Raw genomic sequence first — 24,154 nt, forward strand, 5'->3', positions numbered from 1 at the left:
TTCTGAGGGGGAGGAATGGAAGGGAGGGGGTTTGTGCTATCTTCAACGTGCCCTCGTGTGTGCTCATCCCTCTCCAGGGCTGCGAGGAGGGGTGACACAGAACTTTGGCTTGAAAATCCCCAAGCAATTGCAGAGCCATTGCATAGATGAGTGGTGGTGACTTGGGGCAGGAGGGGACAGTGACGGCCGTCTCCTGCCTGCGATGGGATGGGCAGGGTGCTGTGTGCCCTGTGCTGCTGGGAGGCTGCGGGCAGCCGGGCTCGGTGCCCAGTGCCCCATCCCTGCAGCCTGCTGATGGGCAAGCTGCACCAGCAGCTGAAATGCTGAACTTGCACTGGGTTTTTCCCCTGTTCGCATAAACCCAGCAAAACCTGGTGGGGTGGGAGTCTGGGGACCACAAACTTCCCATCCCTTGTGGTCGGCAGTGTCCCCATTGCCCCGTGATGGATCCTGAACCCTGGTTACAGCTTGAGGCTGTGGATGCTCTTATCGCTTGCTGAGCTCGCTCACTTAATAGCCTTGTTTCTGCTTATCTAGGATTAATATGTAACTTAATGGTAGGTAGCGCGTTAGGCACAATTCTGCAAGTGTCGTGCTTGTGGTAAAGGGCGGTGTGAATCTGGTTTCTGATGCCAGGGCACTTTATTCCACCCCCCACTTCCCGTGATAAGGTTTAGAGTTTTCTTATGACTGGCGCCGGGGTGGCAGCGCTGTTAGCAAATGTGTGTCGTGGCTGAGCAGGAGGGACGAGTCAGCAGAGGGTGGGAGAGGAGGAGGATGATCCTGGGGGAAGCCACGGGGCGTGGTGCTTCCCTGTACTGACCTCCCTGGAAAGGGGTCTGGCATGTGCCGAGGTCTGGTCCCGAAGCACATGGCAGAGGTCTGTGGTGCGGGGTGATGGAGACAAGGGTTTTTCCATTTTCCCCTATTCAAGGCATCCCAAACTGCTTCTCATGCCATTGTTTTTCTGCTGACACCCAGGAAGGCGTCACACAGGTGGTGATGCGATGTGTAGTCTCTTAGTTAAGTGCTAAATAATTTCATAGATAGAGGGATGAATTATTTCCAATGAAGTCATTCCCTACTCTGATAATGGAATTGGTTAATTTATTTACAGCAGCTGTATTACCAGTTTGCTTGTCAGGCAGAAGAAAACCATATCAAAAATGTTACGTATTCCAAGGCTACATGGCTTACAACAAAGCTAATAAATTTCTTGGGACATCAGAGTTCTTACAAAATCCCATAGGTAATGATTTGTATGCTGGAACTTCAAAGTTGCATCCTCCTTCTGATAGCTTTTTTTTTGTCCTATAAAAACACAGCAGCTGTACCGACTGTTTGCAGCACAGTCTTTAATTATTGCAGACAAGAACAACTCTGTAATCGTACTGCGGAGGCCAAGCTGCTGTGGGTCTTAATGGCACTCTGTGGTGAAAGTACCCTTGGCAGGGAGCTCTGAGCTGCTGCCTTTTAAAATCTCGGACAACAATAATCCCACGTGATTGAAGAATTTCAGCTTGGAGAATTTTTTAGGAGTTGAAAGGGCTGACAGGCTCTCCAGCAGACGAGCCAGGCTGAGGCGTAGCGTGGAGGTGGGGCCGTGGCAGTGCTCCTTCCCTGGCGGCTGAAAGGGCTGCTTTCCCAGGACCTGGCAATGTATGGAAAAGAAACCACAACAGGGACAGTCTTGGGGTATGGCTACAGAGGGATCTCTCCTTAGATGCAGTCTCCGCGGTGCAAATCATGCTTGCTGCAAGGCAGCCTTTATGCTTTCCCGGCTGAAGCAGTTGCAGGATACTTTATTTTCACTAGCAGGTACTGACCGCAGTATTGCAGTGTGTGCTGCTGGCTCTGGGGTTTTTAGCACCAGCAAGGAGTCGAAACGCCCAGCGTCAGGTCAGACGAGAGCCTGTGGCTTCTGGTGGTGGACGCTGCCCTGCTGCTAGGAGTAGTCATCCTGTTGCTGGGGCATTACCAGGCTAAACGCGTTAGTACGGGCTGAGGGTTGCACTCTGCGACCTGCCTTGCACCTCCCCTGGGGTGGTTCGTGGCGAGTGTCCCCGCCAGCACGCCCTGTCCTGCCGAGCTCAGAGACACGAAGCAGCCAGCGGCTTGGCATAGGCAAGCCCACCGCCAGGACGAAAATCTCCGCCTTGGGTTTTGCCATTCCGATAGCGAGAAGTGGGTCCCCTGGGGCGTGTGCATCAGGGGCTAACTAGGCAGGGAGCAGGACTTTCTCCATGCTAATTTTTTCCAGAGATGAAGATGTAAATAAGAGCTGGACCATGCTTTAGCCATAAATGGCAGTGGAAGATGTACCGCTGAATTGAGCGAAGAATGAATGCCATCCTGGATGTTGTAACCACAGATCCTGCGCCTGCATTTAAGCATGACAACTGGGAGGGCGTATTGTTTCATGCGTGTTAACTGGGATGGTCCATCCTGGTGTAAGAGGCAAGCCACTGACCAGAAACATCTCGGGCCCCTGTTTGGAACAGCTCAGTTGCAGCAAACATGAGGCTGTACATGTGATAACCCTTTTTGTTCAGCCATGCTGAACTTGTAAAACATGCTTGAAAAATCAGGTCTTTGTCTGTTTTTTTGGGAATATCCTAAACAACGGTCCCATTCTCTCTTCCTCCATCAAAGTCAGGGTGTTAGAGCTTCAGACAGTGCAGCTTGTACCGTGTGAACTGAGTCGGTAAATCCAGGACTCTCTTAAGTGGTTTTTATCTTGACAATTTTGTACTCTCCAATGGGTATCGTTAATCTCCTCATTTGGAAGACTAACAAATCGGTGATTTCAAAATCTATTTAAATGGTGTGTGATGTATATAGAAATTTTAAATCCAAATCCAACCCGTCGTCTGTTCTCTGCTGTGGTCTGGCTCTATTCTAGATTGCTTCAGCTGGTGAAGGACAGCCCCAATGAAAACTCCCTATTGAATGCGTTTCCTGGGCAGCACCACCCCACATGTCCTCTTTTTCCTGCGCGTCCTAAGGCTCTTGTTTGATGAGTAGGGTGCCTGGGTTGGTGGTGGGGGTTGCCTGCAGTAGAGGATTTCCTTTCTTTCTTGCAGCCGTGCCGATTCCCATGACCTGGGAGACAAGGAGCTGTCCCGAGCAGCCCACATCCTTCCCTGCCCTCCTGCTTCAGGAGCAGCGCTGGGGAGTATCTGCCTGTTCTCCTTCTCCCTTGCTTGCCCAAGCGCTCACTTAATTCTTATTTACTATTTTTTTTTAACCAAAGCTCTCCCTCTGTTTCCTCATCCCGATCCTACATGGCTTAGGCATCAGGATTCCTGCTGCTTCGAGATGGTGTCCAGGACGCAGGAATTTCCACTACTTTGTCTCCTAATGAACCTAAGGAACAAACGCTGAACTGTAAATGTTTGCTGTCGGTAGCCAGCAGCAGCTGGAGAGTGCTGCCAGCCAGAGAGGTTAGCAACCATTTCACTCCACCTGCTGAGGAGCCTTTTATTGCGCATTTAACTGTGCGGTGCCCACAAGTGCCCAGTGAGTGCTGTGCTTTTATGCTCTGCGTGCGGAGAAATCTGCGGGCAGCTGATGGTCTTTTTCTCCTTGGAAGCGGCTGCGCTGACCCTGGCGAAGGGAGGCGAGATGGGGAGGGCAGGCTGGCTGTAGGTGGGGAGAGCTGCCCGTCGCTGCGAAGAGGGAGAGATGGAAAATAAACAGGAGATGCAGTCATGTGCAATTGCATCTCCTGAATGGCAATTAAAGTAGGAGAGTCTGAATCTCGCTAGGAAGGGTAATATTTAACTTGGGCAAATGCTTGTTATGCTCTATGCTCCAGCCTATACGTGTCACTACGCCCTTCCTCGGGAAGAGGAATTGCAGCGGAGCCCGGGAGTTGAGCTGCTCTTAGGATTGCAAAGCCCTGTGTGATCTTAGAGCTATCCTTAGTGTTACTGCCCCGGTGCACGGGTAAACTGTGCCCTCTGGTTTCCCCACCATGGAGCCGGGTGCTGTGCGTGCTGGTGCTGGGCTGCTCGCTGCCCCGATGGGTGTGACTGCGCCTGGGTGACCCGGGGCTTAATCTCACTGTCAGCCCTGGCTGCTGCTGGGGTGCAGGGCTCCTTCCATGGGTGCTTTGGTGCTGTAAACGCTCCATGAGTTCCCTTGGCCTTCCAAGTTTTCCCATTTTTGCAGAGCATGTCATGCCTTTCTTGCTGGGTATCCTAAAATCGGTGCAGTGCTCTTCAAAGTGAGTTGCACAAACACCTTAGCTCAGTCAGCTGTGGGATTGCAACTGAAAGTTGCCATCTTAAATGTGTACGTTAAAAAATTAGGGACTATTAGAATAATCTGAATTTTCTTCTCCCTTGCTGAAGCCTCCCCAGCGTCATTTTTCTCTAAGACAGTTCAGATGCAAATTCCCCATATTCAGGTTTTGGTCGAGCATCACTGCAATCTCCCATCTTCCCTGCTTGCTTCATGCACGTGCAGGCTGCGGACTTGCCAATTTTGGGGACGGGTGGTTTGTAATTACCAGCTCAGTGCTGCTGCTGCACTGTTAATTCTTAGACCACTTATCAAATTATTCTTTCCTGTGCTATTTATGGGCAAAGGACTAAGTAACAGTGATGGCATTAATATTAAATTCTCTAAAACTAATAGGAATCTCTTATTTAATTGTTCTGGCACTCTGTATGTCTGGGGAATACAGTGCCACTGGAAGGCTAATAGAGACAGAGGTCTCATGGTATATTAGCAATGGGATGCTGCTAAATTTCCTAGTTAGGGTGTTTACAAGTTAAGACTACTGTAACTGTCTATCTGTTCCTTGGAGGCTTAGTTTGATTAAACCCCTTTGTATTGCTAATGCTCGCAGAGCTGAATTGATGCTGGGGATCTGCTGGGAGAGCTTAACAAAAGGCTTAATGTAGACAGGACTCTGCTGGTTTTGCCGTCTCTGGGCCCCACGGGAGGTGTTTGCAGCGGGCAGGATCTCCCAGCCCTGGCAGGGTGCTAGGGGTGACCTGAGCACCCATCCCTGCTGCCTGCGGGACCTTCATCCCTTCTGGAGTTTCTCTTGCATCTCCCACGTGCAGGCATCCTGCAAGCTCTGCTGGGTGCTTCGTACCTGCTCCGAACATCTGGCAAAGTGGTTCACTCAGCAGCAGCAGTTTCCCTGGTTGTACGTTGATTTATGACTGTGTTGGTTGAGACGTGTGCTCCCGGGGCAGGGCAGGGGCTCGCGGTGGCTGCCCTTGCCGGGATGAGGTCCAGCCGCTCCAGAGCGCTGGGTGCCGGCAGGAGAAGGCTGCACGTTGCAGTGAGACCGTGATAAACTCACAAACAGCCTCTCTGCACTTCTGCAGCGCTGATGGACTAATGAACCAGGAAAAATGCTGAATGTGACAGCCCTAAATCTCAAAGCAGAGGAAGACCGGTTCCTTCCTCAGGAAAGCCTGGCCACTGTGCTGGGTGCTGATACTGCTGCAGGCATGTAGGGCTGCTGTGAACCGCCTGCCCCCTCTTCCTGACCCCAGCCCCGGTGGCTGTCTCTCCCAGCATGGGCCTTGGGGTCCCGCACTGTCCCCTGTGCCGGGGGATGCTGGAGGAAGGTCCTTTCCGCAGGTGGCGGAAGCGTGTTGGGGTCAGGAGCAAGACGTGTCAGGTCTCGTCCCTTCCTGTGTCGGTAGCTGGTGTGGATCATGCTCAGACCTCTTCTGAATCAACTCCCGAGCTGCAAATTACCCTGCTGCCTCTTCTAGTACATATCATCATGGTGGAATTAATTTTCCATGAGAGAGTCAGCTGTTTCTTGATTAGAAGTGCTCCGAAAATACCAAGAGAGAAATGATTACAGGAAGCCTTCAGCACTCATTTATATAATTGGACTTTACCTCCCTGGTTGAAGTTGTTGCATCTACTCCTGGCTTGGATGAGCACGTGCCCTCCCTGTTGCTTGTGAGCAGGGAGGTCGGGGTGCAGCATCCCGAGGGGTGCACCGGCCCTGGGGTGCAGCTGTGTGCCTCTGCTCCAGCTGGTGGCAAGCTGTAGGTCTGATATCCTGATTTCCATGTGTTTAAATCCCAGTGGGGTTGACTTCTCCTTTAACGAACTAACAAGAATAATCTTAAGGCAGTCATTTGGGCAAATGGATTCTTAAATTTTGCTCATTTTCTGTTTAGGTGGTGAGGGTCTGCTGGAAATTTGTAGGAAAAGGGGCATCTTTCCCCCCCCCCCCCCCATACACTGACAGCAGCTAAAATCCCTCTCCTGTCCTTGTCGTGCTGCTCAGCAGCCGTGGCCAGGCTGTTATTGCTTGCATGTATGTGGTCTGAAGTGCTGCGTGCTCAAATGGAATAAAGGCAGAAGGCCAATGTAATTTTCAAGATCATCCTATGTGATTAGATTAGCAATATCTCGCAACACAGAGAATTGCTTTCTGGCTGAACCCGGGTTCAGGCTGAGCATGCATGTGTGCCTGTTCTTCCCCTGGCAGACGGCAGCGGCGGGGATGCTCGGCATCTCCTTCCTCCACTGGTGGTGGCTCCAGCACTATGGCTCTGGGAAATGCTGCCTCTCAGGTAGGGGGGCCCTGGGCTCTGTAGGGTCAGCCAGGTCAGGCTTAATAAATTTAAAATGTGGCCAAATTGCTCATCAAAAGCAAAGTAAACCGAGGAGTGAGGTTTGAGTTCGGTACAGTGATTCCCAAATGTTGGGCCAGACCCAGCCCTGGCCACGGCGGCCCCATGGAGCTAATTTAAGCACCGCGTGGGTATGGAGAGTGGAATGTTTTCAATAATGTGTCTTAAATCTGTTTTTCTGACCCGAATGAATTATGTGTTCTGGATAAGTGTGGGGTTTGGGGAGCTTATCTCATGGTGGCAGGTTGGTTTGGCAGCAGGAGAAGGGGCTCTTGTCCCTGGGCTGGGGTCGGTATGGTCATGGGGGGTTCTTGGTGTTGGGCGTGTGGCATGTTGATGGCACAGCTCGTCCGTGGCCAGGTATCTCCTTAATCGTCTGAGTAAAGGGGTTAATATGTGAAAAGGCAACTGCTGCTTTAAACAAAGCCGGTGTTGTTTGTGCTCGCGCTCCCCTGGGATGGTGGCTGCTGTGACAGTCTGTTCAGGATTCCCACTGCAGCTCCGTGCAAGTCCGACCCAGCAAGCCATGTCATGTGGCTGTGGCGAGGCCCTGCTCCGTCTGCCCGCCGAGGGAGCGGGGAACAAACGGCGCTTTCACTGCACCCGACAAACCTCCCCCTTCCTTAAATTAAGCAGGGTTTGGATGCTGATTCGTGTGTCTCATGTTCTTTCATGCTTCACCAAACCTGGTTCTGCTTTATCCCCCAAGTAGAAGGCATAATGAAGTAGAAAGCTAAATTACTTGTTCAGCATCAGTGAGTTATGCCTTGCCACTGACTCAAACTCCACGAGAGCTGGAAGGTGGAAGCTTGCTGCCCCCCGCCCTTTCCTTTATCAACAGCCTCGTCCTGATAAACATTTCAACTTGAGTGATTTCAGCTACCCTTTGCTCTGTGCAAAGAGGAGAGGAGCTGTGCCCTGGCTCTTGATTAGCCTTTTGGGTTTTTGGAAAGGGAGCTGGGCAGTCTAACCCTCCCTGTTTGCTGATGGCCGAGGTGAGGCTGTGCGGTGCCGCTCTCCTTGTGAGTCCACGCTCTGCTGTGCTTGCTTGGCTTTGGCGGATGCTGTTCCTGTCGCTGGACGTGTTGGTTTGTGCTGCCTCCTGGGAGAGCCTCGCAGTGCTTCTGGCTGCAGCTTGAGCTGGATGCTGTCATTGGGGCACGATGTTATAAGTGTGTCCTTAGGAGCCGTATGCTCCAAGCATTAACCCTTAATATGTTGCCTTTGCAGCCGAGGCAGAGCTGTGATGTGGGCTGATGAGCTGAAGGAGAAGCTGCCCAACTTCTACATCTTGTCATGGTCATCTGGGACACCTGCCCTCTGCCTGGCCTGCACGGGCAGGTCGGCCGGAGCCGCCCTGTGCATTCTGCCCCAGACCCCCAGGCCACGCCAGCCTGATTGCGTCACTCGCTTATTCACCACTAACCCTGAAATAGCCCACTTGCACAAACTTTTATTTTTTCCCCGGAAACTCCCATTTCCCGAAGTCCTGGTTGGCAGCTGCCTGGCGAAGCTGGAGCTGTGACGGGAAGGGATGCTGGGCCTGGACCGCTGGTGCTGGGAGGCGATGCAGTTTCATGCTGAGCTCTGAGCAGGAGATGAGTCCAAGTGCAAGCATGTGAAGGTTTTAGGGCTGGGTGTAAGGCTTTGCATGGGGAATTTAAGCTACATTTGTTTCTGGCCTATGGTGCCACATCAGACTGCCAGCTTTTCCTTGAGCCTTATCCCCTGGGGATCTGCTAGAGCAAATTCCCCCTCTTTCTGAGCAGGAGCAGCCCTCGCTGCCTCTCGCTGTCATTGCAACAGGAGTATCTTGCCAAGAAACTGCACCAGAGCATGTATTCATTTTGTAGCCATCACTAACCGACCCGGCAGTTACTCTGGGTTGCAGAGCTGGCCCCATGAGAGGAGGGTGAGCAAAGAGGGTTTGGGTACAGTTTTAGCTGAGGCAGCTCCTGCTTGTTGCTGGCATAACCGCTGGCTTAAGGTGCCATTGCTGGCTCTGCCACGAAGGGTACATGTATGGAAGGGAGAGGCTGGAAACAGGCATTTAAAATTGTATTTCAAGCTGTTTCGTTGCCAAGCACTTAATGCAGCCAACCCCCTTCTTGCTGAAAATCTGGTGGTTCCCCATGGCTTGGAGACAGGCTGGGCAAAGGCAGCGCCTGGGCATGGTGTGGGAGCTCTGGGCATGGTGTGGGGCTCTGCTGCCCTTTCAAATATTTACTTAGCTGCGTGAAAACAAAATACGGTTGGGATTGGGAAATGCATCTGGGCAGCTTTTCTGGAGGCTGACTTGATCTGTGGGTGTAAAAGGGCAAAGCAGGGCAGGGAGACCGGGGGCAGTGCGTCAGCGTGTGTACTAGTGGGCGGTGTTTGGGGGGACCCTTGCTCTCCGATAGTGGTGCCGCCTCCAGGGTGCCCTATCTAATCTGCGCTCCTGGTGACTCCAGCAATGACTGTACCTTCCTGGCACTGGCAGCTGCTGGTTTCGGGCTGCTACAGCTTGTGATACGCCTGCTGTGGAAATGACCTGTCAGTTATGGATGTTTCCTGGTGATATTTCATCGGTCACTGCCCTTCTCTAGGCAGGGTCTCTGTTTCCTTGGCCTGGTGCCCTCTTCCTCCCTCCTGGAGTGTCTTTTGACCTGTTTTTTTAATTACTAGTGCAGAATTGGCCTTCTAGATCTCCCCTCCTCCCTATTTTCAAATAAAGATTCCCCCCCGCTTCATTCTTAAGCGTAAAACTTCACTGCAGGGGGGCTGTGGCTGGCACTGCGATGCTGGTGAGGAGTGCTGTGGCATGCACGGTGGCTGTCCTGCTGTCCCTGCAGGTGCTGCTGGTGACGCAGGGCTGTGCTTGCTGCTGTTTGCTCTGGGGCCCATCCCTGCCAGTGACGGGTGTCAGCTTAAACTGAAACCTAAGTAGGCTCTGCCTGAGCGGTGCCAGGGCACGGGGTCAGCGGGAAAGGAGTGGGGGAAGAAGAAACCTGGCTGGGGGGGCCAGCCCCAGGGACCCAGGGGGCTTGTGTTGCAAAATGCCGCCTGCTCTGGGATGTATGGATTGCCGGTGGGCTCAGAGACTGGCAGTTGGATATTTTTTGTGGTGCCCGTTGAGGTACCTCTGCCAAGCAAGTGTCATCCCTTGGTGCTGCAGTCTGGGAATGAATGCCCTTCTCCAGGTGTGCAGCTTAGTTTCCTGTTATAATGATATTTCCTGATTAAACTTCCCTACTTAGGCAGCAAAAGGTACCGTTGTTTAAGCTGCAATGCTGCATTACAGTCTGCGTTGTCAGGTCTAGCTGGGTACGTTCCCCTTGTTAACCAGCTGGGTTTCCAAATGTGCCTTGCGCCTCTCCGACTCTGTGCCCTTCCCAGCTCCTGTCGGGCAACCAAGGCACGTGTGACCCGGGGATCCTCCTGGCAGGAGGGAGCTGAAACCAAGCAGAAGGCGGGGAATCATTCCAAAAGACTCCAATTTCTCTTTTCTACAAAACCTGATGCTCATGGAAATACTCCTTTTTTTTTTTTTTTCTCCCTTGCAGTGAACACCTACCTCTTCATGATGCAAGCCCAAGGCATCATGATTCGTGAAAACATGCGAACAATAGGAGCTCAGGTGTACGAGCAGGTGGTCCGCAGTGCCTATGCCAAGAGGAACAGTAGCGTGAATGACTCAGGTATTTCTTGAATAATTGTCATTTTGATCAAAGGTTCCATTTCCATTGGAAATTGAATTGACCTGAACCACTCTATCTTGAAGGAATTAATTTATGCTGGTAAATGCAGGGTGGGAACTTAGATTAATTGGCTTCTTTTTTTATTTTTATATATATAAATATGTATTATACATAATGTAAAAATACATTATATGTATAATTACTGTGTATATAGACACTATATATATAAACTATATTAATTTCTTTATATAAAAAAAATTCAAATGCTTCTAACTTGTATAAGGGGTGAAAATCTTGGAAGGTCTCAAATGATGGCATGTCAAGCCGAAAACCTCTTTGCTTTCCAGGAATTCAGCTTGTTAGCTTCAACCAGTCTAAGGGTAAACACTTTCAAAATCAGTGCAAGGATCAGGTTTCATACTTAAAAAACAACTTCCCAGGCACACGCGTGCACATGGAGGAGCCTGTGCTCATAAGCTTCACTCTTCCCATGCAAGGATGAACTGAGATGACTTGGCTGGAGATCTGCCACAAATAATATATTGAACTTTGGGCAGAATGCAGGGAGCAGAGTCGCAGGCTCCCACTGCCAGGCTGCTCATCATCCGTAATATAAAGCTGATAACAGGGTTACAAGTTTTGGGGTAAATATGGTACAGCAAAGCATAAATGCACACGGCTGTGTGTAAGCCACGGTGAGGCATTGCCTTCGGGCTGGTGTGACACCGAGCATGTACCTTCCCTGTTGACATGTCACCAGTGTGTCACGCTGGTGTGGTTGGCATCAGGCCGGGGAGCTCAGCTCCTCCGCTGCAATGGTTCATCAGTGGGCGCTAATAGAGTTTTACAAGGCAAGATTGTGTCCTTTTATTAATAAAAAATACAAGCCACGTCCTTGCTGCCCAGCCCGCCGAGGAGGAAGTGGTGTGGCTGCTGGGTCAGCTGTATTCTGACTGGGGATGGGCACGGGAGGGGAATGATCAACTTGCACAAGAGATCAGCACCCCAGGTCACCTCCTCTCCCTGCTGAAGCCATCCGGGGCTGCCAGCCCGGGCTATTTTTAAGGCTGGAAACATCAAGTAAAGCAGACACAGGGCGAGGAAGTAGCTGATCCCTCGAGGGGAGGAGGGTTAGATGCTCCACTGCTGCTGCTTGCTGTGATAAGAGCCTCAGTCCTGCTGCAGTCCTGGCCCTCGGGGCTCTGAGCCCTCTGAAAATCTGCTGTGTGCTCCTGCTGCCTGCAGCAGGCAGGGGAATGGTTACCACATTACCAGCAGCGATACTGGTACTGCTGCTACTGAAATAACTGGCTTTCCTTGGGCCTCAGGTCCATCCCAGCTCTGCAGGCATGGGCTGATACCCCTCCTGCCCTGAGAGCTCCAGCTGCAGGGACGGTTTTAACATATACAAGCACTATTCGGCGTCCTTGGGTGACCTTCCCTGCAGGCAGGTCAAAGCAAACGCGTGATGGATGGCACTGACATCTGGAAGGCACGTGGCACTGTGGCCACAAGGACTATATGAACACCAGGATCAGTATTTTCCCTTCCCGGCTCTGTTTTTGAGTGCCTCGGTGGGATCTGGGTGGGTGGCACTGCCTGGTTAGCGCATCCTCCCCGAGCTGCTGTGGGCAGCATGACAGCCAGGAGAGCGAACCCTCCTGGTACGGCTGCAGGGAGGGACCCAGCAAAGGCCTTGACCATCCCCATCGTGACTCAGAGCTGCTGGCAGCAGCTCCTGGGCTCTCCTGCCCCCATCCTACCCCGCAGGCAGCAGCGGGTGTTGCATCCCTGCCCATCCCTGCATCCCTTCCCCTCTTCCTGGGAGAGGCGTGCAGAGCAGGGGCAGGGATGCTGCTGCCGGGGGTGAGCTGGCACAGGTCACAAACCAATCTGGGAAGCAGAAGGCCCTGTGGCCCCTTTCTGGTTGTCCCTGCCCCAGCTGCATGGCAGCTCCTGGGAAGCAGGAGGTTGCTGATGCTTTCTGAGCTGCAGCCTCTCTCGTGGGTCCTGCATGCCTCTGGCAAGGGGCTGGCGGCGAGCAGCTTTTTGTGCAGTGCTGCCTTGTGTGTGTATCCTCCCGGGACCTGTGTCTTTAATTTCTGGGCAGATTCCATAAAAATGTGATATCCCGCCCTGAATGGCAAGGTGACCAAGCACAGGGGGGTCTCCTGCAAGCACAGTGTGCTTCTGCCCATCTGTCTGTATTTATTCTTTGCCTTTAGCTTTTTTTCCCCCTCCTGTATTAAAATGAGAAAGTAATTTATAACATTTTCAGCATTTTCTAATAGATGCAGTAATAGGTTTCATGGTTGGTGAGCCAAGAGGGGTCCCTTCTCTGCTTCCGCAAGCAAAAAAGGCAGCCCTTCGTGCAAAAAAGGGGAGTTGAGCTTCATGGTGCGTTGTCAGCTGGACTGAGTATTGAGAGCATCTCTGGAAATAGGAGTTTAATGGGAACCTGGTTATTAAAATTTACAGCAGTGTGAAGCATCCAAGATAATATCTATCATACTTGAAAAGCCCTTAGATTCTGTGTACAAGTCCATCTTGAGTCTGAGATAGTCTGGGTACCACTTATTTGAGTGGATAAACAGTATTAATGACATGATGGTATGTACTAGCACAATAAAGCAAGCTGAAATATCAGGCCAGCAATGAGTTGTCCCAATTGATTTAAATGAAAGATTTTGACCTTGCAGGTAAAGGCAACCTTGTGACTAGCTTATTTTTTTTCTTGATATGTCATTAATGTGATTATTAGATGCAGCCTTTCTGCTATGGAGAATGTACAATGCTTATGCAATTTCTTAAATGTCCCTGCCCTTAAATATGACTTAGATTCTTAGCACTTATCTTAGCCGATTCATTCACTTCACTACGTTGTAATTCTGGGTTTATTAAATTGCTCTCACTGTAAAATGTGTGAAACCTTTTCACTATCAATATGTTCTTGAAACTAAATGTATGCTTAATTTGAAATGTTATAGCTGCTGGGTTAAAAAAAAAAAATCTGATTTTTACACTGGCTTCAGTAAAATAACTTAATCTGGCTCCCTACTGTAAATGTACTGGTTGCTGATGGATCACTGCAGCCCTTGTGTCCCAGGCTTTGCAGAGCTGTTTGGACAGCTCTCGGGGGGCAGCGGTGGGGACACTAGACCTTCTTTTGTCTCTGGGTGCCTGAGTACCAGTTGGTTTCTACTGCGCTCATGAGAAACCAGCTCTGCTCTTGCTCTGAGTCAGCCCGGTGAATGTCAGCCCCGTGGCGTGCTTCTGCCGCCAGCTGCTGCAGGAATGGCGATGCACGGTAAAGTAATTGGAACGGATGAGCCCTTTTCATCCTGGTAGGTCTGGGGGCTGCCCGTGATGGAACTAGTTGGCCTCGGCCCCAGACAGCCACTTTCCAGGACCTCTGTGGGGTGTAAGGTTGGTGCTGCTGCTGTGGGACCAAAAGGCCAACTCCCTGCGAAGCACCTGATGCTCAGAGAAAGTGGAGAAGCAGCTGATGCTTTATTGTGGGCAGGGAACTTTTTTCTAGTGCCTAAAATAAAAGTCATGCTTGGCTAAAGTTGCCTTATGCAAAGCTGGTGACTTTACTGTAGAAAGCAGAAGTTCATGGTTATATAAAAAGCTCCTTAAAATATCTCCAGGTGTAACAAGCTGAGGGTTTTACTCAGAAGGTGAAAGGATGCAGGGGAATGAGGGGGCTGGAGAAATGTGCTGAGCTAGGCACTGCTGTGGCTGCTGGGGCACAGGGGCTCCTCTGCTCTTGCGTGATGCAAACCAGAGGAAAGGCTATGTGTAATGTGATCGTTCTTATCGATCCTTTGAGGAGGACGCGAGGCAGGATTTCCCTGCGCGGGCTGCTGTGCTGATGGTCCTTGCTGGCATTGCGACCTGCTTGGGGACTGCCTTCTCTGAGCCTGTGTTAGGAAAGGACCCGCTGGAGGAGCACATCCGCTCTCGCTGTGCTGTGGTCCTTTGGGGATGAGGTGCTAACTAGCTTTTCCTTTCAAGGGCCGTGCGCTCCTTCGCTTTGAGCCCTTTGTGATATCTAAAGGTGACACTCAAAATTCCTCCTCAGGCCAGAAAATGTGAAGGTTTCTTTGGCGTGGCCTCGTCTAAGGCAGCCAGAGATGCTCCAGCCGTCCCACAGCTACCTGCCTGAGGATAGGGATGAGCACCAAGTTGGGTTGCAAGTCTAGGGCTCATGCTGCATGGGGACACCCTCGTGCCATTGGGGACATTCCCAGCTGCAGGTGGCCATGAAGTTTGCTCACAGTGGCACGGGGAGGTGGCTGGAAATAACAAAGACCTGCAGCTCAAATGTACACTTTTCTTTTTTTTATATCCCTTCCCCAGATTATCCTCTTGATCTGAATCACAATGAAACCTTTCTGCAAGCCACAACATTTCTTCCTGAAGACTTTACCTACTTCCCCAACCACACCTGTCCCGAGAGGCTCCCTTCTATGAGTGAGTAGCATCCCAACAGCCCCACGCCCCTCTCCTGCTCCCTGTGGCTTTGGAGGGCACATCGTGGCGTTCCCCAGCTCGCTGGCATTGCACCTTTCCCTGCTGGGCACCTGGGGATGAATGGGAGTGCTGGTCAGAGCCCAATCCCCTCCTGGGAAATCATTGTTTCCCCACTCACATGAATTAATCGCTGCTACGTCAGAGGCACATATCCCCGCTGAAGCAGGAGCCCATTGCTTGGCAAATGCAAACAAAAGAGGGATTGTGCACTGGGAGCCGGTGAAAAGGCTCGGCCAGCCCTTTTCCAGGGGCAGTGGTGGAGAGGTGGCTCCCTTGCCCCTCAGCAGTGCTGCTGGTCCCAGCCCCGAGCTGTGCTGGGTACAACTGGGCAGGGGCTGGTGCGGGAGACAGGGTGGACCCCCCCAAGGGAGCTGCAGTCAGGAGAAGTGCTTCCACCAAAGCGATATTGCAGTGGAAAATTGGGCTTTTGAGGGTAAATGTTTCCTACAAGGGGGAAACGGCTCTCTGCTGAGGTGCAGGGTTTTGTGTGTGCTGGAAACCAGTATGGAGGAGTAAGGGGGAGCCCTGGCTGCTGCAGGTCTCTAATGGAGAGCTGCATCCAACAGCAGCCACAAAGGCTGAACAGAGCCCAGCTGCCAAGGAGATGGAGGTGTTAGGAGTCATGCCAGCAGCATTTCCTAATCATTTTTGTTGGTGCTTTGGGGAAAAGAGGTTGCCTGCATTCAGTGCTGGGGACAGCAGGCAGGGATGCAGCAGAGTGCTGCCCAGAGCAGGCACCGAGCTGCCCCAGGACCATGGTGGTTCCTGACCCCCTGCTCTGCTTCTCCCTGCTGTCTCCACAGAGGGCCCCATCGATGTAAATATGAGCGAGATCACGATGGAGGATATCCACCAGTTCTTCTCAAAAGACCCTTCCATCAAGCTGGGAGGCCACTGGAAGCCGAGTGACTGCCTGCCTCGCTGGAAGGTAACTGGGGAGCTGGGGAGCCCCGTGTCCCTGCTGACTGTGGAGGGTCCTGGGCGGGTGGTGGGAAGATGTTAATGGGAATGTCTCCAACGTGCTGAAGCTCCGGAGTAATGGATATAAGGATCTCTGAAGTGAGGGCCGTAGTGCCTGGGGGGCAAATGCTGAGCTCAGGGGCTGCTGTAGCGATGCGTGAGTTGACTCTGAGCTTCTGCACGGACTGCCAAGGAGTCACGCAGGGAGCTCGCCTGCCTGCTTCCCTGCTGCCGAGCCTCCTGCTCCCCCCGCCGCCCTGTCTGGGGTAAGATTTGACCTGGAGAGGCAAGGTGGCACTGCTGGGGACTCCCATCCCCAGAGGGAGATGGCTTACGGCAGTATGGTAGCAGGGCCTGGCCCCGTTCCTGCTGTCCCCAGTGCTGGGGGGGTGGGCTGCTGGTCTCCCTCCCACTCAAGGTTACATTGAATTTTCCCAAAGCCACAATTCCCCAAAAAGTGAATAGGAATCCATGTTATGGGGGTTGAAAGAGTTTCAGGCTGCTCAGCCCTACATGGGAAAGCTGAGACACCACGTTTAGTGCTGCTCCCCCTCATAGCACCAGGCAGTCCTGCTCCCCAGCCCAGGGGTCGGTCAGTGGCTGGAGCCACTGGTGCGCTGCAGTGAGAGCTGTGTCCTCTCCCTCTCAGGTGGCGATCCTGATCCCATTCCGCAACCGATACGAGCATCTTCCCGTCCTCTTCAGACACCTTATTCCCATGTTGCAGCGGCAACGTTTACAGTTCGCCTTTTACGTTGTGGAACAAGTGAGTGGGCCCTGGGGCGGTCGGGGCGGCAGCTGCTGGGGCATGGATGTGCTGCACTAGAAATGTGTCTGCTGGAGCTTCTGCTGCAGCCAAAGCTGCAAGTGTAGCTCTGCTCCATGTCCTGAGGCATTTACCTACTGGATCACATCATTTATAGGTTTGGGGTTCATGTTGCAATGTTTTTAAGTTGTCCCATTCTGCCTAAAAGTGGCACAGCTGAGATGTGCCCCAAAGTGACTGGTTTTATCTAAAAAATAAAGTAGAGATTCAGTTTTTTATAAAAATCCTGGTTTGGAGGAGATGTTTTTAAAAAAGACAACTTTGAAACAAGCATTTGCACTTTAAATAATGCTTCAGTGTTTTTGTATATCTCTAGTAGTTCTGGGGAGCATCTCCTAGGCACAGGAATGGCCTGACCGGAGTTACACATTTCTTGTCTGGGCAGTATCTAGAAGACTTTCATGAATGTAAACCATAAGACTGTCATTTGATGTATACGTGAACCTGTCACTTAAGCTATCTGGCTTCATCCACCCAGTAAATGTACCTCCATGTTTAGTTCTATCCTAAAAAGATTGATCAAAATTGTTTTTTTTTTTTTCCAAGTGCCTGAGTAATAAGACTTTAGCGTCTTTATTTTTGCTCTTGTACAGTAAATTGAATATTTTAAGTCTTGGTTGATCTCACTAGTCTGTTCCAATACATCATTTCCTTTTGTGGCAGCGATGTGGGAGCTGGTGCCCTCCGCAGTTTTCTAGACAAGACTGAGAACGCACATGCGGAGCACGAGCTGCACTGGGCTCCCCTTGAGAAGGAACTTTCTCCCTCCTAGGCTGGAAACCAACCCTTTAACCGTGCCATGCTCTTCAATGTTGGCTTTCGGGAAGCAATGAAGGACTTGGACTGGGACTGTCTCATCTTTCACGATGTGGACCACATACCAGAAAACGACCGGAACTATTATGGGTGTGGGCAGATGCCGAGGCACTTTGCAGCCAAGCTGGATAAGTACATGTATCTGTAAGCACTGTTCTTCTGCACTACGGTAATAGCTAAGGAGCCAGTGTTAGGTTATTTTGTTTAAAAGGCAGAAGATGAATCTCGGTTTGCTTCTCAGGCTTTGTGCAAAGTGAACATAAGAGGGGAATAGAAGAAAGCATCCTCACAGCTCAGACTTTCCGCACTGCAAGCGGGAGAGCTGCAGCGCTGGCAGGCTCTGCCCTAACCCCCATCTCTCCTGTTTAGGCTCCCTTACAACGAGTTCTTTGGTGGGGTGAGTGGCCTGACTGTCGAGCAGTTTCAGAAGATCAACGGTTTCCCTAATGCCTTCTGGGGCTGGGGTGGCGAAGACGATGACCTCTGGAACAGGTTTGGGCTCAGCTGGTGTCCCTGAACTCTACTTCTGATGGTTCTGCGAGCCAAGCTTTGCATGTGCTGTGAGGGGAAGTGTTGTCACTTCTGCAGCCAGCGCTGGGCTTGCTGTGCCCGATTCCCCCGGGCTGGGGAAGAGCCAGCCTGGCTGCAGCGGCTCGGTGGGAACGGGGGCCTCTCCAGCCTGCACAGGGAGTAGGTTGGATGCAAACAGAGAAGCACTGGTTGGGAAATTATTGGCTTTGTGTGCAATATCCCACACTGCTGAGCTCAAACTGATCTTGGCTGAGCTTCTGAAGCCTCAAGGTGCTGAGTGTCATGGGACTTAACCTGGAGCCCGGGCTGGAGTGGGGAGGTTTGCATAGCTTATCTGCTGGATGGAAAGGCAAAGCTGCGGTAGGAACCCCAAGCGCACTAACTGTGCAGCCCTGGCAAGCGCTGACAGCACAGCAAATGCAATCGTTGATGTTCTGTTCTTTTTTTTAATTTACTCTATTTTTTCCCTTTCTAATGCAGAGTGCAGTATGCAGGCTACTCGGTGACTCGACCAGAAGGAGACACAGGGAAATACAAATCAATTCCCCACCATCATCGGGGAGAAGTGCAGTTCCTAGGAAGGCAAGTAAATTTTTTTTTTTTTTTTTTAAGAATCACAAAGCCCTTCACAGAGCCTATACCATGTACAAGGCTCCCCGCAGCTGTTTGAGGGCAGTAACAGCCTTAACTCATAAAGGAAACTAACTGTCGGGAGATGGAGACAGAGCACTGCCTGGATTCCTCCATCCCTACGTTTTTATACCCTGCATCCCTACGACGAGAGGTCCTTGTGTAGTGGCTGTAGCTGCTTGGATGTCATCCAAAAGAGGGGGTTGTCAGCATGGCAGGCTGGGGGCCTGTCCTGTATCTCCAGGGGGATGTTGCTAAAGGGATGGCTAATGCCAGATGTCAGAGAAGCTTCTATGTTTCTAGAAGAGCCTGATCTAAGTGTTAAAGGAGGCATTGCTCTGCCTGCAGAAGGCAGAGAGTGGAGGCTCTCGTCAGGTATCCCTGGGAACACTAACAAAGTCCAGTAGCAACACCCTGGGTTTGCACTACGAAGGCAGTTGCTGTTGCAGAAGCAACGTCCCCCTGCAGTGCTGTTATTCAGTAGTGGACACTTTGTCTTTTTTCTCAAAAAGCTAAGTTCTCCCTGGAGGTTTCCAGGAGGGCTCCAACCCCTTCCTCCAGAAGCCAAGGTTGTTTCAGGGAGTACGAGGGTTGGTCAGATGGCTGCTTTTGCTGGGGGACCTTGGTGGAATTTGAGTCTTCTGAAAGCTATGCAACAGAAAACCAGAGAAATACCTTTTTCATGAACGACTGCAGGAATTACTACTCATAGGTGATGAGCTGCTAGACAGTGCAAGCTCGGTTCTGCAGAGGGGCTCCTGGCCGCTGCTGGTTTATGTTGCAGATACCATTTGAGCTATCTGCTGGTCTCTTCTTACAGAAGACTCATTTTTGGCAGAGTTTCCATTTGAGGTTTTGTCACCTTTAGCCCTGGTTTTCATTTCTCTGTTGGACAGAATGCAGCCAGTAAGAGACGCTTATCTTGTTTCACTCTTGAAAAAAGGAAGTCCATTTTGGCTTAAAAAGCCATATTTAGTCAAACCCTCGAAGCGTGGAAGGCTGGGAGTGCAGTGGGATCGAGCTCTTGTTCCTAACGCTTCCCTGGTCGTCTCCTGGCCCCAGCCAGGAGCCCTAGTTCAATGTCAGCAGGAGTTGTGGGTCAGTGCTGTGGGAATGGGGGGTCTGCAGTGAGGATAGGCAAGGCAGCAGTTTGCCCCGGTGAGGCTGATACCCGTGCTGCTGAGCAGTCCTGTATGCACTGCTGCATCTGGAGCCCGATGTCCAGCCTAGGCGAGGCTTAGCAATAGATATTCTCAGTGTCCCGCCTCTAAAATCTCTGCTTTCCTGTGCTCTACGCTTACCCACAGGCAAGTACTGACTGCTACCATCTGAAAGCCCTCCTGCTTCTCCCACCCAAGCAGGGAGCAGGGGGACCTGTCATTTTTCACTGTGGAGAAGGAAAGTGTTCATCAAGACATTAAATGTCCTGCCTGTGTCCTGATGCTGTGATCTCTTTGATGCCAGTTTTGGCACTTCCCTCTTTGCTTTGACCCAGTCTTCCTCTTCCTCCCAGCACACCCCTTCCCTGGTGCTTTTTCAATCCCCAGGTCCCAGCCCAGCTCCCACTCGCCCTGGTGCTGCCAGGCCCCCAGAAAGTCAGTGTCCTGTCCTGCCGAGATGTTTCTACTTTAATATTTTATTTTCTCTCTCGCACCGTAGCCCTTATATCTCATCATGCTAAATTTGGTTGAGGCTGGTTTTGTGCACCAGCTGCAGTTTCCTTTCCCCAAACCATCATTCTTCTAGTTTTACTTCCTTGTCCCCCATCCCTCAGACTAAAAGCATTAGTTCTGTTCCTATTTGTGGTCCAGTTTCTTAAAAATGGAAAGGACCACATTGCCCATCAGCTTCTTTTCTTGAGCAAAACATCCTGGTGAGGGCTTGGCAGGACGCCTCCGAGCTCAGCCCCTTCCTGGGATTGGGATCTGCAGGCTTTGGGCAGGAGTTACAGGTTGTTTTGACCGCTGGGTGCTTGCTGGGCTGCCTGGTGGCACAGAGAGCATTTTGCTCTTCATCAAGTGGTGGACTATAATTTTGTGAGGTCTGGGATGTTTACCTGCCAGGAGTATAGAAGCGAATGATGGTCATCTTAAGGGCTCAGAAATGCGTTGGTTTATAGCTGCTGATGGGCCTGGCTGTTTTAAGGGTGTTTTAGTCGTGTTGGGTGGACTTTGCAGGGCTCTGTGGGATACGTGGAAGTGACTCTGGCCTCTGGTTCTCGTTGCACAGGTATGCCTTGCTGAGGAAGTCAAAAGAAAGGCAAGCCCTGGACGGCCTCAATAACTTGAACTACTTTCCAAACGTCACGTATGACGCCTTGTATAAGAACATCACTGTTAACCTGACACCGGAGCTGGCTCTGGTGACCGAATATTAAGAGGAGAAAATAACTTTGCTCTGCCCTTCACCAAGAAAGCACCACGCTAGACTTTCTTTTCCAAGGGTTATCGAGGACAAGCAACACTTTGTCTAATGAAGGATCACAGTATTTTGGAGAATAAGGCTGAAAGTGCGCACACAAATTGCCCTAGCTGTACCAATCCAGCCCGATACTCGTGCAGCGAGCTCAGCAGTCTCTTTCTTTTTTCCGCCACTTGCTTTCTGGGTTTCAGGACAACGGTTTGACCTGCTGCTCTCGTCTCCACATTCCTCCTCCAGCAATCTCCACCACCGGGACTCACCTCGGACGCGCTTTCTCCTCCAGGAAGCAGCTCAGCTGAGGGACTCTGGCTTCCCAACAGCGAATGTCGGGAGCGATTCAGTTGGCAACTGCCCTGGTGGAAGATCAAACAACTTCTGATACCGTTCTTCTATGTCTGTGCAGTTTTTTAAATGACCTGCTTGAAGTATATACAACAGAATCGCTTCTTAAAGAAGTGTAAGTGTAAATATGCTGTGTAAATTGCCCCTTTTTATTTTTCTCCTATGGCTCAAATCCAAGCTAGAGGTTTACATACGGTCACTCATTTTAGTCCTGAATTCTGTAAACACTTGTGTGTGCATCACTGTACTTGTGCAAGGTGTTCCCTTTTAAGCCAGTGAGACTGCTTGCATGATTTAAGCTGTGCATATGCAGAAATGTTCATGGGACAGGGTCCTAAACTTTCCAATGTAGCGGATGAGAAATACAGCCGTGTCATCACTCATTCCAGAAACCCTTTTCCAGGTGGCTTTTTCCAGGGAGAGTGAGGATATGGGAATATTTATGGAAAAACTCCCCTTTCTGTCACTTTTGCAACATGATGTGCAAATGAATCCAAAGCCATACAGAAGAAAATCCCTTTCCTGTTGCTGTATATCCCACTGATGGCACGTGTGAGCTTGGCAGATTGCTCAAGAGCTCATATCCACGCTGCTTTATGAAGCGCAGCCCGGGTTGGCCGCTCCTGCCCACGTGCGGTCCTCGGGATGGGGCAGCTGGCCGCACCGCACCGAGCCCGCCCCGGACCGGCAGCACCCTGCCGTCGCTCCTATAATGTGACGGTATGGTTTGAGAGGTTGTTTTATTTTGTATTTATTGTGTAAATCTAGCAGCACACTGAAGTGCTGTCAGTCAGAGCCAGGCAGTGCGCTTGGTGATCGCTGCCGGCGCCTGGCAGCACTTGCACAAGCCCAGCTGGTGGGGCAGGTTGTCACAGGTTAGTGAGAGTGAGAGAAATGAAGGACACATGAATCAAGCTCATGAAAAAATGAGGACCGGGAACCAGAGAGCTTGGTCTGATGCCCCATCTAACCACCCAAACTGGAGTGCCCCCTCCCTTCTCCCATCTGCCATCCCCACGGCCACTGTGGGCAGACTGGGCGCCGGGCTCTCCTCCCCACTGACACTCAGCCCAGTCCTCACGCAGCACCGACACAGTCACTTTTACTGGACCTCTCTGACTTAAAAGTAAATACATTGGGGGTTGCTTTTTAATTTGTATTTATACAAAACAATGGTGGGTACTTAACCTCCGAAGTACTTTACCTTTGTTTTTATTGCATTGTTTGCCTTCGGTTTCCTTAACTTCTCATGGTTTACATTGTTTTCTTGGTTCCGTGGACGTATGATCCCCATACGCATCTGGTGGGTGTGACTGCCCAGGGCATTCCTAACCTGTATCCAGAAAACGTTAGTTTAGAAAACACGAGTTCTTGTTGTGTAGATCTTATCGGCCGGTATGAGAGGACAGCGAGCCTGCCCTTGAAAAGCGCTGATAAGTTTGTAACTTAGGTTTAAAGTCTTTGAACTTACATGTGCTTTAAACTCGCTTCCCGAGGGGATTCAACCTGGTTATTTATAGGCAGAGATGAGGATTTGCTTTTTATGGCGCATATAGCAATAAAGACTTTTGCTTCTGAATCTCGATCTCTAATTCACGTGGACCCTTTTCAGATGCTGAACCCGTGTTGCCCTGCCCTTCTTTTCTTTCATCTTGAGACCTTGCTAGAAATCTGTCTTTGTTTAATGGTGCTTCAAATGAGGAATGTATTTCAACTAGTCCAAGTTCACTACCCCAGGAATCATGCATGTGTGTGTGAGTAGGTGTTAAACTACCTTAGTCGGGATCCTCAGCCTTTGATGTGTACCTGACACCCATCGCACCTTGTGTTGAACAAAAAGCCGTTACCTCTGCTCAGAAATGCACTCTATGGTTGGCACGAAAGGGTCCATCCCCCCCCCCCCCCCAGCAGCATCCCTCTTCATAGTTCCTTTGTTCTAATCACATGGAATTTTTTTCTCCCTTTTTAAAATGTGGAATATCTGAAAATGTGCACTGTTAATCTTATCAACTATGTCAAATACTGTATAGTAAATGTAACTGTTAAAAGCATACTGTCAAGCGCATGTGCTGTTATGGTGTAAAAATTCTCGTATTAAGGAGAACTTGTACATATTCTGGCAGCTGAAATTCAACAAGGCCACTCGTTCGCCCCTTCCACGTCAACACCGTCGGTCAGCCCCGCTGGAGGGCAGGTCCTGTTCAATGCTGACTTTTTTTTTTTTCTTTGAATGAGCCATGTGGGTTTTATTTGCAAAACTATGTATTGACAGTTAATTATCTGTAAAGCTCTGCTTCTCTAAGGGAAGTACCATCTGAGCAACAGCCACGCGCTTCGGGTCGCTCACCATCAGAAGCGGCTTTAAACTCTAAAGTAGCTTTCCATCATCATGGCCTTTGAGCTTACTGTTATGTTTTTAAGAGGTGCCAGGGGGACATTTTTGCACTGAAGACTAGTGTTTTAAAACACACACACACTTCTCAGCAAAGCAATCCTTTGTGTCATTACATTTATTTACCCATGCGTTTGTACATTTTTGTATTTGTTAATTTATGAATGATTTTTTCAGTAAAAGATACATATTCAAGAACAAAGATTGCAGTGGTTCCTTTTTTTTATAGGAGGTTGGGATTGGGATGTGCTTTTTTTTTTTTTTTTATAGGAGGTAAGATCTGTAAGGCCAGAGGTGTAAGTGCTTATGAGAGTTTATGAATGGAGAAGGGTGAGCCCTGGATGCTAAAAGCTGGTTAGAAATTTCTCATTAGGGCTGGCCAGAAGTAAGTAGAGTGCAG

The 24,154-nt window shown here is 50.6% G+C and overlaps 1 protein-coding gene across 3 annotated transcripts in view; it reads left to right on the forward strand.

Moving 5' to 3' along the window:
- The window catches only part of B4GALT5 (beta-1,4-galactosyltransferase 5), a 39,559-nt gene extending 15,609 nt beyond the window's left edge, over positions 1–23,950 (forward strand). For 2 of the 3 annotated variants that reach the window (XM_087750297.1, XM_087750298.1), the window contains exons 2-9: positions 10,166–10,300; positions 14,663–14,776; positions 15,640–15,764; positions 16,446–16,562; positions 17,395–17,582; positions 17,808–17,930; positions 18,450–18,551; positions 20,829–23,950. In XM_087750297.1, the coding sequence (XP_087606423.1) occupies positions 10,166–10,300; positions 14,663–14,776; positions 15,640–15,764; positions 16,446–16,562; positions 17,395–17,582; positions 17,808–17,930; positions 18,450–18,551; positions 20,829–20,976 (1,052 nt within the window). In that variant the 3' untranslated portion in view covers positions 20,977–23,950. Of the gene's footprint in view, positions 1–7,915; positions 7,962–10,165; positions 10,301–14,662; positions 14,777–15,639; positions 15,765–16,445; positions 16,563–17,394; positions 17,583–17,807; positions 17,931–18,449; positions 18,552–20,828 lie in introns of those variants that run through there. The other variant, XM_087750300.1, reaches the window with a different exon arrangement.
- Positions 23,951–24,154: the final 204 nt, after the last annotated feature.

The sequence above is a fragment of the Nipponia nippon genome, unplaced genomic scaffold, assembly GCF_047370975.1.
Source record: "Nipponia nippon isolate SJK-2023a ecotype South Korea unplaced genomic scaffold, ASM4737097v1 scaffold_13, whole genome shotgun sequence".
NCBI classification, from domain to species: Eukaryota; Metazoa; Chordata; class Aves; order Pelecaniformes; family Threskiornithidae; genus Nipponia; species Nipponia nippon.